General features: G+C 51.2%; 1 protein-coding gene across 1 annotated transcript; it reads left to right on the top strand.

Moving 5' to 3' along the window:
- Positions 1-932: 932 nt before the first annotated feature.
- Positions 933-5,795, top strand: RTL1 (retrotransposon Gag like 1; the record flags this gene model as incomplete). Its single annotated transcript, XM_080913317.1, has 1 exon — positions 933-5,795. One exon carries the CDS (start codon positions 933-935, stop codon positions 5,793-5,795), a length of 4,863 nt encoding a protein of 1,620 aa, XP_080769443.1.
- Positions 5,796-13,947: the final 8,152 nt, after the last annotated feature.

Raw genomic sequence — 13,947 nt, 5'->3', positions numbered from 1 at the left:
TTGTAGAAAGTCTGGGAAGGGTGTTTAGAAAGCTCCAGCTCAGCTCAGCGCTGGAGAAAAACGTGGCTCTGGACAAAGACCAAAACTGAAGAAAGAAAAAAAAAAAAAAGACACCCGCTGCCCTACTGCCCCAATCCTGCATATGCAACAAAAGTACAAGCTTTCAGCACACAGTAGGCATTTTATAAAAATTTATGGGGAACAAAAATTAAAACCAAAACCATGGCTCTCTCCCACTCATTTCAGCTTGGAGTCTAGGGGAGGAAATAAGAGCTATTTTTGGCTGTTGACCCAAATGGCAGGATAGTGGCCAAGTGCCCGATTTCTCCTCTTTCCCCAAAGTTTCTAAAACAGTGGGCATCTGCCTGCAGATTCAGGCCTCCAATCAAGTACACTGGGCTGGATCTAGACAACCAAGCCTGCCAGCAGCGGCTTTGAGTGGCATTGAGATGTGACCCTTATGACTTTTGGGTGACTAGAGAAAAGGGAAACTAAGCAGGCATGGGTGCCAGGGGGAAATGGGCCAGAAGTGTGCCCTGCCAGGTGCTTGCTTGCCTCCAGGGCAGTTGCTCCACAAAATTGATGGGCTGTGAATTTTTCATTCCACTAGAGGAAGTAGGCAGGCGGGGCAGTCAGACTATGCCTGGAAGGCAGGTCAAGGGATGGCAGTCTTTCCCCTGGAGGTGCCCCAAGTGACCAGAAGAGGAGGCTGCAGTGAATGCAGAAAATTTCTGTCTTCTCTCCGATTCTAATAACTTGGGCATCTGCTTAGTCCTTGAGAATCTGACCGTGACATTTTAAGACCCTAAATTGCTGCTTTTCCTCCTGCTCTTATTTCCCTGTCTTTAGGTTCTGGTGTCCACAGTCTCGGTCTCTGACCACACACCTCAATCTTACCAGTCTTCAGAGCACACTCCCTTCCAACCGACGACATGATAGAACCCTCTGAAGACTCATTTGAGACGATGATGGAGCTTAAGAATCCATCATCAAAACAAATGGAGTCCTCCGAGGGCTCATCCAACACAGTTGAAGAGGCACCAGGCAGCAGCGGGGCGCAGGCAGAGGCACAGGCGGGCTCAGACAGTGGCCTGGCCCAAGAAAAGGAGGAGCCACCTAGTGGCCCCCTCCAGGAAATGCAAGAGCTGCCCATTGATCTACTCAAAGAACCAGGCACTGGCTCATTTGAAGAAAAAGAGAATCCACCCACTGAACCATTGCAAGACATGGAGAAGACAAATGTTGATCCGAACCAGGAGTCGAGCGATGGTTCAAACCACGAGTTTGACAATGGTTCAAACCATGAGTCGAGCTGTGGTTCGAACCAAGAGTCCAGCGATGCTTCGTACCAGGAGGCAAGTGATGGTTGTCATCCAGAAAATAGCGATGGCTCGAACCAGGAGTCGAGTGATGGTTGTAATCCGGAATCTAGTGATGGTTTTAACCAGGAGTCGAGCTCTGGTTCTAACCAGGAATCTAGTAATGGTTATAACCAGGAGTCGAGCTCTGGTTCCAACCAGGAGTCAAGCTATGCTTCAAACCAAGAGTCAAGTTATGGTTCCAACCAGGAGTCAAGCTATGCTTCAAATCAAGAGTCAAGTTCTGGTTCCAACCAGGAGTCAAGCTATGCTTCCAACCAAGAGTCAAGTTATAATTCTAACCAGGAGTCAAGCTATGCTTCCAACCAAGAGTCAAGTTATAATTCTAACCAGGAGTCAAGCTATGCTTCCAACCAAGAGTCTAGCGATATTTCTAACCACGAGACTAGCGACGCTTCAAATCCGGATTCAAGTGATGATTCAACCCAGGAGGGTAGTGATGGTCCAAAACAGGAGTCGGGTGAGAGTTTAAATCACAAGTCAAGCTATAGCTCAAACCAGGATTCAAGTGATATTTCCAACCAGGAGTCAAGCTATAGCTCAACTCAGGAGTCAAATTCAAATCCGGAGTCCAGCGATGGTTCAGTCCAGGAGTCAAGCTACTATTCAAACCAGGAAGAATCAGACCCACTCAGTGATTACAGTATGAATGAAACAATGGCCTCATCGGAGACCCAGTCAGATCAAAATGATACTGACCTTGGAGAAGAGGAGGAGGAGGAAGATGAAGATTCTGAAGAGGAGGGTCAGTCCAGGAGTTCTCCAGAAGGAGTCGTGGCCATGATGGGGTCCGTTATCTCGATGTTCCTCCGAATGCAAGACCTCAAAGAACAACAGAGAGTGGCAGAAAGGCTCATGATGCAAGCCATGAACGAAGACCGCCTTCCCTCCCTCAGGCCCTTCTCTGGAGATCGCAGAGACTACCATGAGTTCATTGTGCTCTGCCAGATGACCATGCAGAACTATCCAACCATACTGTACAATGACCAGCTGCGGGTGAAGTTTGTCATCCACCACCTGACTGACCTAGCCCTAGAATGGGCCAACAACCTAATCAGAAAGAAGAGCCCCCTGCTAAACAACTACTCAGCCTTCCTCGAGGCCATGTCAGAAATGTTTGAGTACCGGCAGACACTGCGTGTAGCAGAAGACGCCATGCTCAACATCAGGCAGGGCAAACGCTGTGTCTCCGATTACATCAATGAGTTCCAGAGTCTGATACCCACCTTGGGCTGGCCAGATGAAGTCCTGCAGGCACACCTCTGCCAGGGGCTCAATGAAGAAATCAGGCGTTATCTGTTCCGGATTCCTCAGCCAGATTCCCTGAACAACCTGATTGTGCTTGTGCTGCAGCTTGAAGAGAAGCTGGCAGAGAGAAGGGCATTACTCAGGCTGCCCCCTGAGTCCCGCCCAAAAAGCCTAGCCTGGATGGATGCACCTGCCCCAGAGAAGTGGAGGGTGAGCAGCTGGCTGCCCAATGAATTCCACCCAGACATTGACCGTGACCACATCTTCTTGCTGCTTCTGGTGAGAGTAAACCCCTACCACAGTGTCGCAGTGAAGGCCCTGGTGGACTCAGGAGCAGAAGGGAACTACATGGATGAGAGGTTTGCCCAGGAACACTATGTGGAACTCTATGAGAAACCTTATCCACAGACAATCCGAGGTGTGGATGGCTCTCTGGTCGGCAATGAACCCATCTGGCTGCGTACTGAGCCCCTGGCCTGTGTCCATCAGAAGCACTATGAGTACATTGAATTTGACATCTTACCTTCGCCCAACTTCTCCATCATCTTAGGCCTCAAGTGGCTCCGAACCCATGCACCGGAAGTTGACTGGGTGAGAGGACGTTGCACCTTCCACTCTCCCTACTGCCTGAAGAATTGCTCAAACCCACCTCCACCATGCATCGCACTAGAGAAATACAGCATGAGCCTACTACCCGGATTGCCACACACATATTCAGACCTGGCCGACGTGTTTAACCCGAGGGAGGCAGATGATGAGACTTCCGACCAGCCAAGCTCAGACGGATCCGATGATCTTTCTGAATCAGAGCCCTCTGAGCTTCAGCAGGCTGGAGACAGTGATCAAAACGTCGTCTTTCACAATGGTAGGGCCAAAGAGACTTTGAAACCTGTAAGCGACAGTGTGCAAGAAAAAGCCAGGCAGCAAGAGGAGTACTGGATACTGTATGACATGCTGACTGACAGACAAGACTACATACAGATGATACCGGAACTGTTTGACCAGTTACATGGAGCTACATGGTTCACAAAGCTGGAGCTGCTGGGAATTAGGGAAAGTGAGATGAAATACAGCGTGGTACACACAGAAGACACATGGAGAGCATCCTTTGGCTTCGAAATTCACCAGATGAGATGCTACCGGCCCTACACAATAAGCTCATACTCGGATGAAGGTAACAGTATTGTTCATGCAATCCTAAAAGACATCCTAGGCCTGTTTGTGATATGCCATGGCAGGGAGGTCCTAGTCTACTCCATGAGCCAAGAGGAACACTCCCAGCATGTCCGCCAAGTGCTGGTCCGTTTTCGGTACCACAACATCTACTGCTCACTGGACAGAACTCAGTTCAACCGCCAGAGTGCAGAAATCCTGGGCTTCGCCATATCCCCCAAAGGGGTGAAACTGAGCAAGAACCTCTTGAACATCATCGTGGGGTGCCCTGTCCCTGAAACCAGGAGATGTCTTCAAGGTGTGATTGAGCTAGTCTATCCCTACCGCCACTTCGTGGAGCATTTCTCCATCATTGCAGAGCCCCTGGTGAGACAGATGCTGAGTTCAGAGCCCTACTACTGGGGAGAAGAGGAGCAGGAGGCCTTCGATTCCCTGAAGAGGGCTTTCCACAGGGCGCCTGTTCTCTACCACCCTAAACCTCACAACCCATTCTACTTAGAAACGGGCATCATTGGCTCATTCATGCATGCCTCTCTGGTCCAAACTGATGATGAAACTGGCAGAAAAGCTACCTGCGCTTTCTACTCAAGACCCCTCTCGCGGAGGGAGGTGGAGTACCCTCAAGTGGAGATGAGGATCCTTCCAATCCGGGCTTCCTTCATGGTGTGGTGTCGCTACCTGGAGAACACCGAGGAGCCCATCATGATCCTTCTCAACACAGAGGATCTAGCCTCTCTGAATAATGACAGGCTCACCGTACTTCTCCCCGGGCATTGGGTCTTCTTCTTTTCACACTTCAATTTCGGCGTTATGGAGATGCCAGCTGAGGACGATACCCAAGCACTGTACCGCAGATGTTGGAACCAGAGGGGCTTCAGAGCAAGGTATCTGCGCCCACTGCTGCTTATGGCCATGAGGGCAAGTCAAAGGGACTCATCCTCCGAGTCTGACTCTGAGTTTGAGTGTGAGTCTGAGTGTGAGTCTGAGTTTGTGTCTGAGTCTGAGTATGAGTCTCAGTACGAAGAAGAGATTGAAGAAGACTCAGATCAGATAGAGCTGAACCAGCAGACCATGGTGCAGGAGCTGCTGGCTGCCATCCCAATGGACCAGATTCTCAATGGCTTCCTGACCCACTTCAGCGTGGTCCAGATCCGGGCTGTTGTCCTAAACTTCTTCCGTGGCCTCTTCTACTGGAAGACTCTTCTGGGTGTGGCAGCCCTCCTGGTGATGTTCAGAGCAAGACGGCCGGTCTCCCCACTGCCTGCCCCCTCTTTGGAAGTGGCCAGGCCTCAGCCCCGGCACACGCTCCGACTCATCCTGGACTCGACTCTCATCGCGAGTAGCGGCATGGCCACTGCCATCGCTCAGTTGCTCAGTCAGATGCCACCTCTGGTGGGTGCCAACACTCTCCCAGCACGAGAGCTGGCTGAACTGTTCCTGGGTCCCAGATGCTGGCATCGGAATGCTCTGCATTCCCATCCTCCACGAGGCATGCGGTTCACCCCCGGCTTCTGGTTGACTCTGTGTGAGTTCTTCGGGGTCAGAGCCAATCCTGAGGATGACATCTTCCCTGACCCACATCAGCATCGATACTTGGAGCTGCACGTCGTTGGCGATGAAGATGTCGTCTTGCGAGAAGCCCTGCAAGACGACCTGCAACGTTACCGTCAGTGTGGCCTGCATGACGGCCTGCAAGACACCTCGCAGGACGCGCAGGACAACGACGTGCAAGAGGAAGAAGAACTGCTCGGGGACCAAGAAGCGGTCACCCTTCGCCCACGAAATCTGATGGACCCAGAGGTCCTAGATTTCCTCAACAACCGGCTACTCTACACCCTGGGCGCTGATGGTCGCCTTACTCTGCATAGCAGAGAGCAGGTGGCCCGGGCCCTCACAAGATTCTTCACCATGGCCTCCAGAATGGCCACATTTTCCCCAGCCAGGGAACAGGCAAGGCTAGAAGAGCTATCTGACACTGATGACGAACTTGACTGAAAACACACTAAGACTCTGTCATTCTCCCTTGTGCCTCAGCCAGCTTTCACTCGAATCCAGCGCCCCCTCTTGCTACTCCTAACCTAAGGTCCTAACCTAAGGGGAACCCACTTGTGAAGGGCCACAACTTCAACTCATCCACCAGCAACATCATCTGTGCTAAAGGACTAGCCAACTATCAGCGTCCCAGAGCCAGACAGAGACTGTGCAACCCTGTCCTAACTGTCCGGGCCCCAGGCCCACAAACGGGAGTGAGACCAATGAGGAGAAAGCAGTGATGAGCAACAGTGACCCCGTCACCCCAAGCCAGATGCAGAGCAGACACAGCAAGCGCAGCCAAGCAAGCAGATGCCAGAGACCCCACCACCACCACCCGTGTGGCATGAGGCCACTTGTGCATCCTGGGACACTGACCTTGGGTGCTCCACTGACTTCTACCTCCACATCGGTGCTCCAACTCCCCTGGGCCCCGCCCCAACCCCCTCCCAGCCTCCCTAGGTGCTGTGGTGTCATGCTTCCCACAACCCCAGCCCACCTGGCAAGCAAGCCCACACCCCCACTACCGGTCTGGTCCGGCTCCATTGACACTTCATCTGACCCTGAACTCTGATCTTACCTGGGTAGAACAGCTCCAAGGAGCATCAGACGTACCAGTGTGACTTACTGAATGGACTTGGCCAACTTGGAGATACCCAAGACTCAGGGGACCCAAAAAGGTGGTAGCACCAAGTGGAGCTCCCTTTTCCCTCCCCAAATGGACATCTGGACAGTGCAGGGGTCAGAGACCTCACATAAAAGGGGGAGCCCCCAAGAGACACTGGTGAAGCCCCAGATACCCAGCCTCCTATGCCAAGGAGCCAAGAGTGCTCTGACCAGACCCATTGCTCACTGCCACAGAAAGGAGATCCTTCCCTTTCTTTCTCATCCCATACCTGCTTTTGCCCCACAAATAAAGAGAGTAAAAGATTATCTGACTTTGTGATTTGTTCTAAAAGAGAGAGGGTGGTTAGCAGGAGACAGGCTTGGAAAACACAGAACATGGGGTTAGAAAGGATAGAGAGTGAAGAGAGGGTTGTGTGGGCAAGGGTAAGGGTGGGAGAGGGATGGGGCAGAGGACCCAACTCTCCTGAAACACCTCATGAAGACATACAGCAACAGGCCTCCTCCTCTCTTCTCCCAAAAGGAGGGAATTAACTGAACGCAACAGCTCGGCTCCCATGAGAAATGGACTCAGGGATTCATGGGGCAAAGGGAGAGAGTACCCAGAAATTCCAGAACTCATTGGTCCCAGTCATGAGAAATGAGGAATGGCCAGACTGTGTTCAGTGCCCATAGTTCAGGAGGGTCAGCAGGCAGGACCTTTGAGCTTGGGTCCCAATACTCCTGAAAACCCAAGACTATGCCCTGTATGCCTTCTCCAGCCCATACTGGGATCACTGTGCCCTTATGAGTCCTAAGGGGCAAATGGCTGCTGCCTAGCCTCATAACAAGAAATCTACCCCCGACTCTAGCACCATGAGATCATGGTCAGAAGCCCAGGTTTCAGGTCAGGGGCTCAACCTCACTCAGTACCTCCTCCTCCTCTTTAGGAAGCTCTACAGAAACAGTTTCTTCAGTTGGCCCCAGTGGAGAAGATCTGGGTCCTTGCCTTAAAACTAGCAATCCTGAGGGATACTCTGGGGAGGGGAAGGAGCTCCCGGGGGAGAAGGGAAACAGAGCAAATACTCCTTACTCACAAACTCTATACTTCCTACTGAGGAAATCTGCACTCACACTAAGAGAATAAAACCAAGGACCCCCTTCCCAGTGTGACCTCAAAAATAGTGGGGAGTGCAATGAGAAGATCCCTCAGACCAAACGACCCTTTGTTACCTCTGCTCTTTACATTCTGCCTGGAAATCTGTCCCTGAGTTTATCCCCAAGAGCCCCTACTTTAACCTGAGAATGCATTAAGCCCCTGGATACCCAGAATGACATCACCCCCTACCTGCATTCAGCTCTTTGATCTCATCTATAGAAGGATCTTTGAGAAAGATCCCAGAAAAAAGAAAAACACTCCTGAAAACCCAAGACTATGCCCTGTATGCCTTCTCCAGCCCATACTGGGATCACTGTGCCCTTGTGGATCCTAAGGGGCAACTGGATGCTGCCTAGCCTCATAACAAGAAATCTACCCCTGACACTAGCACCAGGAGATCATGGTCAGGATCCCAGGTTTCAGGTCAGGGGCTCAACCTCACTCAGCACTGCCTCTCTGTTCTTAAGAAAGTCCTAGTGTCCCCCTACCCCTGTACAAGACAACCTAACCTACTGTTTCCCTGTCTCTCAGGTAGAGCCATGGCAGGGAAAGGGGGCTTCAGTAAGATTTCAAAGGGATCACAATGGGATCACAAATAATTAAGTGTTGAGTGCAACCAACACAGAGTTTTTAATCCTCTATCCCTTCTAAGGACTTCCTGGTATCATGAATTCAGAATATCATAGTCCAGGGAAGACTGCAAGAAGCTATAGTCCCGGACAGACCTGGGGAGCCTTCCTCATGGCTTTTACCCTCTCACCTTGAGCCTTTCTACCCCCATAACCTATAACCTATAGAATCCAACACATGACCTCACACAGCTGATGTTACAACAGTCCCAGAGATAGAGGCTTTTTATGTTGTCTGTTCATCTATCTACAGGAGCCCCAAATGACATACTATGAATCACAGGGCAAGGCTCAGCTGCAAGAATTCTAGTATCCAAGGGGCAGGGTGACTATTTTCCCACTACCCTGCCTTCCTATCACCGAAGGGGGTCATAAGAGGAGACAGGGGCAACACCATCTTGTCAGGAACAGGGTCTTTGGTTCCTGAAGTACTTGCTGCCCCAAAGAACACTGCTAGGAATTCCTAAGGAGAATCCATAACCTTGAAATGGGAATGGGGTCCTAACGGGAAGAACAAATGTACCAGTCCCGTATCCCCGTGCAGTTTACGCATGCGGGCTTCCTGACAAAGCTGGGCCTCTCTGGTACAGGGATGAACAGATGACCATTATGTCCCTGCTACTGCCAGGGGACCCAAGGCCTTGCTTAGCAAGTGGGAGTAAAGATGAACTTATTCATCAGTGACCCAGCAGCCTGCCAAGAGGCTGCCAATGATGCTGATTGCAGAGGTAGGTGCGTTTATCCACAGCCCACTTGTACACAGATCATAAAGGACCAATAAAGGCCCACCAGCCTGCCAATCCACCCAGCAGGGGCTTTGTCCCCATTAACAGGAGAAGGAGGAGGTCTAGGCTATGAAGGGGACTGGTGACGTGCTAAAACGGTGGGCTACCAGGTTATCACTGAGCCACTTATAGGGATTAAAAAGCACAACACAAACCTTTTTTTTCTCCTGGGGAAAAGAAAAGCAAAGAAAGAAATTGGTGTGAAAGTTCCTGCTAGGTGACGGTGACATCACTTCCACCCCTGGAAAGGTGAAAACCAGAGGCCAGCCCCTGGCTGCAGACTCCACCCACTGAGGAGCTGCCCCCACTTCCGAGCTTCAATCCCCAACCAGAGAGCTCTGACAGCATCCAGGAACAAAGAGGAGCATGGGCCCTCCCTTGTCCACCCTCCCTGTCCCCTCCCTTGCCTCCCCTTATAAAATGTCCCTTCAGGCACCAAGCCAGGCATATCAACTTCAGAGCCTGTGACAGCGCAAACACAGGACCATGAGCCCAAGAGTTTTACCAGCTCCTAACCAGGCTGGAGTAGAGATCGCTGCATGCCTGGGTTCCCTGGGTTGGCCCCATAGTAAGAGGAGGAAGAGAAAATATCACCTATCTCCCAACGGCCGCATACACCTTGAGCACTGGTGCTGGGCCCAGGGGACCACATCATCAGAATGGATCTGTGAGACCTGAGCAGCAAGTCTCATCTGGACTTCCATGCACCTGTGTAAGCTCAGAGGCCAGCATGACCATCCTGACATCAAGACAGGTAGGAAGGAGGTAGGTTTGGGGAGGAAGGGAAAAGAGAAGGTGAAAGGGGGTGGGAGAAACAGGTGGGGCCTGGGTCCTCCCTCTCCTGCTATCAAATCCTTTCCTAGCCTCAAGTTTTCCAGTCAAGATACTCCTGTGTGCCAGGGCTGGCTGTCATAGCTGGTTAATGTAGTCAATAATGGTGGTGCTTTGAGGATGAAGATGCCCACCCCTCCCCCCACCCCCCATATGCATGCAATGACACAGGATTCTAAGCCAGCTGCTCGTCGTGCTATTGAAGACTATGGGAACCCACCCTGGGAAGAGGATGGACAGGTATCTTCTGCAGTCTTTAGGGGATCCAGAGTTTGAACTAAATGAGGTGAGACGGCTCCAGAAGGGCTCAAGGAGAGAGTAAGAGGCCGCCTGTGAGGGACCTCAGCCTCCTGGTCATAAAAAAATAATCCTGGATAGAGGCAGAGGCCCCTCAAGGAGACCCTGTTCTGGGAGCACTGGTAATGCTCAGCCCTGCCCTGTCTCAGCCCTGCCCCCCTGCCCTAGAAACAAAGATGGCATCTCTCTAGGATCCACCCCTTTCTTCTATGAGCTGGGTCCCCTCAGAGGACTTCCAGGAGAGAACAGCTCCTGGAATCCCAGTGGGGGAAGCCCCAGAGTAGGCCCAGGATCGACCTCTGACCTGTCTACCCTTGGCCACAGAGTCAGAGGGTGACCCTTGGCCCAGCCCCAGGGAATGTCCCACCAGGGGTATAGCTCCCCCTCCAAGGAAATATCTCAGATATGGCCCAGCCCCAGGTATTCCCTTCCAGGAACGGTGGAGAATGGAGAGTAAACATGCCAGGAGATAGCAGGCTGGAAGACGCGTCCCTAAGCAGCCCAAGGTGCAGAGGAGGGTCTGGAGGCTACACGCGGTTGAAGGGGGTGAAGAAAGGCATCATATAGGAGCTGAATGGCTGTGCAATCAACTCCTGCATGACGCCGTTCCCACCCCCCAACTTCTCACTACACTGGGACCCTCCTCTCCTAAAGAAGCAATGCAAGAGGCGCAGACAACAGGTAGGACAGACTATTACAGAGAGCAGTTAGAGGAGGGACAGCAAGTGACAGCCGGCCCTAGGGCACCTGCAGCACAGTTCAACGAAATATCTACCCTCCGTGCCCAACCTGACTTCGTATAAACTCTCATTGAGAGACTGGAGGCAATCCAGGTGATGAGGAGATGGGAGAGAAAGGGAAAGGAAGGGGAGAGGAAGGAGAGAGGAAGGGGGAGGGAGAGGAGAAGGAGGGGAGAGGCAAGGAAGGATGTCTGTGCTCACTGGAGTGTACTGCTAGGGTCCATCTGCCCAGCCACAGCCCTTCCGAGGTGAGTATCCACAGTGGACTCCTTGGGGAGACCAGGAAGGGATTCATGGGAACCAGTAGAGCCTTATACAGCTGCAGATGGAGCCCCAAAGACAATGTATGGGTTAAAAGCTGCTCGGGGTGGTGAGGGGACAAACTACAGATACAGCTAACAACAGCTTCTCTGAGGGTAAGAGAAATGTTCTCGCATCAGCTTTAATTACACTTTTCTCGGAATAACTAAAAAACACAATCTGCCTTTGCTTGCTTGCTTGTTTGCTTTCTGTTTGTTTTTGAAACAGGATCTGTAAAATCCACAGTGATCCTGACTTCTCCATCTTCCTGCCTCGTGACTGACAGGACCGTGTCACCGTGCCCAGCTTGAGTGACACTTGTGCATCATCGCCCTTATATATGAATAAAGTTTAAAAAAAAATCCTTCCTGTGCTCTTTCTTGACTACCACACCCACCTTCCCAGCTACACTTGTCCCAGCATAGTCTAGGACAACAGGGGCAATGAACAAAAATTTCTAAATAACGGTAATAAGAGATTTATGGGGGAGACAGGGGTGGGGGGGGAATGGGAGGCTGGAAGTCAGGTCCAGGAAGAGGTCAGGGCAACACGTGTGGCGAAGGACTTGGTGTAAGTTGGGAGGAATGGAACTGGGCATGTGATTGATAAAGGGTTAAGGCAGCAGACACTGTGGTAAGAGACTGCAGATGTCAGCGGGGCCGGGGATAAAGAGAAGGGGGGCTCAGTGAGGCATGTGGAACGCAGCTGCATGACATACAGGAGGGAAGAGGGTCTCAAAGGGACACATGTATGTTCGGGAGCACATGTATGTGACTGACGGGAAGCAGGAGGGTCTCGGGGTGACATATGTAGACAAAGGGCTCCATGGCACAAGGAAGAGATGGGGGATTTGATATCCCACACAAAAAAGGGGTCTTCAGTGTCATATGGGAGAAAACAGAAATCACATGATACACATACGGGAGGGTATTGATAACATATTGGAGAGATTAAGGGACTAAATATAGTAGATTGGGAGTGGTCTGAGGCTGTACATGAATCTATGACACAGGGGAGAAAAAATGTAAATGTGATGTATAGGGGAGGGATCACATGACACATAAAGAGGAGGGGCTTAGGATGACTTGTACAGGAGGAGTCCTATAACTCCTGAGAGAGAGAAGGAGCTGGGTGTGGCACATAGAGGAGGGACACTTTGATAGAGGAAAAGGGGGGTCAGTATGACATCTGTAGAGGACAGTGACCATGTCACATGGTAAAGGACTAAATGAGACAAATACGAGTTGTTACTTTGTAACATGGAGGACAGGAATGTCACACTGTAGGACACATAGAGGAATGGGTCCATGTCCCATGGCAGAGGGTGAATGTCTCAATGTGCTGCATGCAGAGGTGGGGCTTCACAATATGAGGAGAGACGTTCCATGTATCACACATCTGGAGCATGAGGGCGGTGTGACACATGGCTTAGAGGTACTCATTAGTGACAGAGAGACTCAGGGGCACTCACATGAGGGAGGGTCTCAACCTAACCTGAGTCAAGGAGAGGCCTATGGTGAATGGGGGTGTGGTGAAACACGGGTGGGAGGGGTCCTACGTGACTCGGAAGTGGGACTTCTTTTGACACAGTACTAGAGCCGTGTGGCTGAAAAGGGTTCTGAATATGGCATGCATGGAAAGAAACCCACTGTGGCATGCACGAGGACTCAGGGAGACAGATGTCAGCATTCCGTGGTGAAAGGATGCTCCCCAGAGGATGTCAGAATGACCCATGAGTGGGGGAGATGAGAGTATCATGCATAGGTGTGGAGATCTGGGAGTCACACAGGCAGAAGGTGAGCTCTCTGCCACCCCACAGTGAAGCACACTGAGTGATTGAAGCAAAGGGACCGAAGGGGCTCAGGGTGGAAGGAGAACAGGAGGGAGTCTCCATGAGACGCACACGTGAGGCAAAGCTAAGCATGAGGCATGATGGAAAGAAAGAGGTGTTCTACATGACACCTGAGTGGAGCTAGTCTAACTGTGACACACAGGAGGGAGGGGCTCTGTGGGACACATGGATGAGGCTAGGCTAAGAACGACACATATGGGTAGAGGTGTTGTGTGAGACACTTGGGTGGGGTTAGGTTCACCATGGTCTGTATTAGGGAAAGGTACCCTGTTAGACACAGGAGTGAAGCTTGGCTGACCATGACACAGAAGACAGTGCTCTATGGAAGACACAGGTAAGCATGGAGCATGTAGGGGAAAGGTGCTCTACTGGACACATGGGTGGGGCTAGGCTAAGAATGGCCCATCGTGGAATTTTCTCCTCAAGACACATGGCTGGCAATAGTTTAATCTTAACACATGATGGCAAGAAGAGAGAATGCAGTGTGATGCCTACCTAAAACACAAGAATAAATGTTAACACACAAACACAGAGGATCTTGGAGGTGCAGCCTAGTGGGCGGGGTCTATCTGAGATGAAGGGGACAGGGGTAGAGGGAAGATTCATGTAAAAATATGGAGGAACTTTGACCCAAGGATAGGGGTGGAGCTGAATGTGATACCTGAGGGGAGACACAGTGTGACTCAGGATCCTTATTGTGATTCATGGGTGGTAGGAGGGACTCTGTGTGACATATGTGTAGAAAGTTTTGACATGTCACGAGGGCTAGATGAGAAACACTATTGGAAAAGAGATACAAATATCTTGTGAGAGGGTGGGGAGCTCAGAGCTCTAAGTGTCACTGTTAAAGAGGGACATAGCATGACATAAAGGAGGAATGAGAAACTATAAGACACGTGACCAAGGACAGATGTAGATGC

Source organism: Micromys minutus, assembly GCF_963924665.1.
Source record: "Micromys minutus genome assembly, chromosome: 1".
NCBI lineage: Eukaryota > Metazoa > Chordata > Mammalia > Rodentia > Muridae > Micromys > Micromys minutus.
This window is presented reverse-complemented; position numbering and strand designations above follow the sequence as displayed.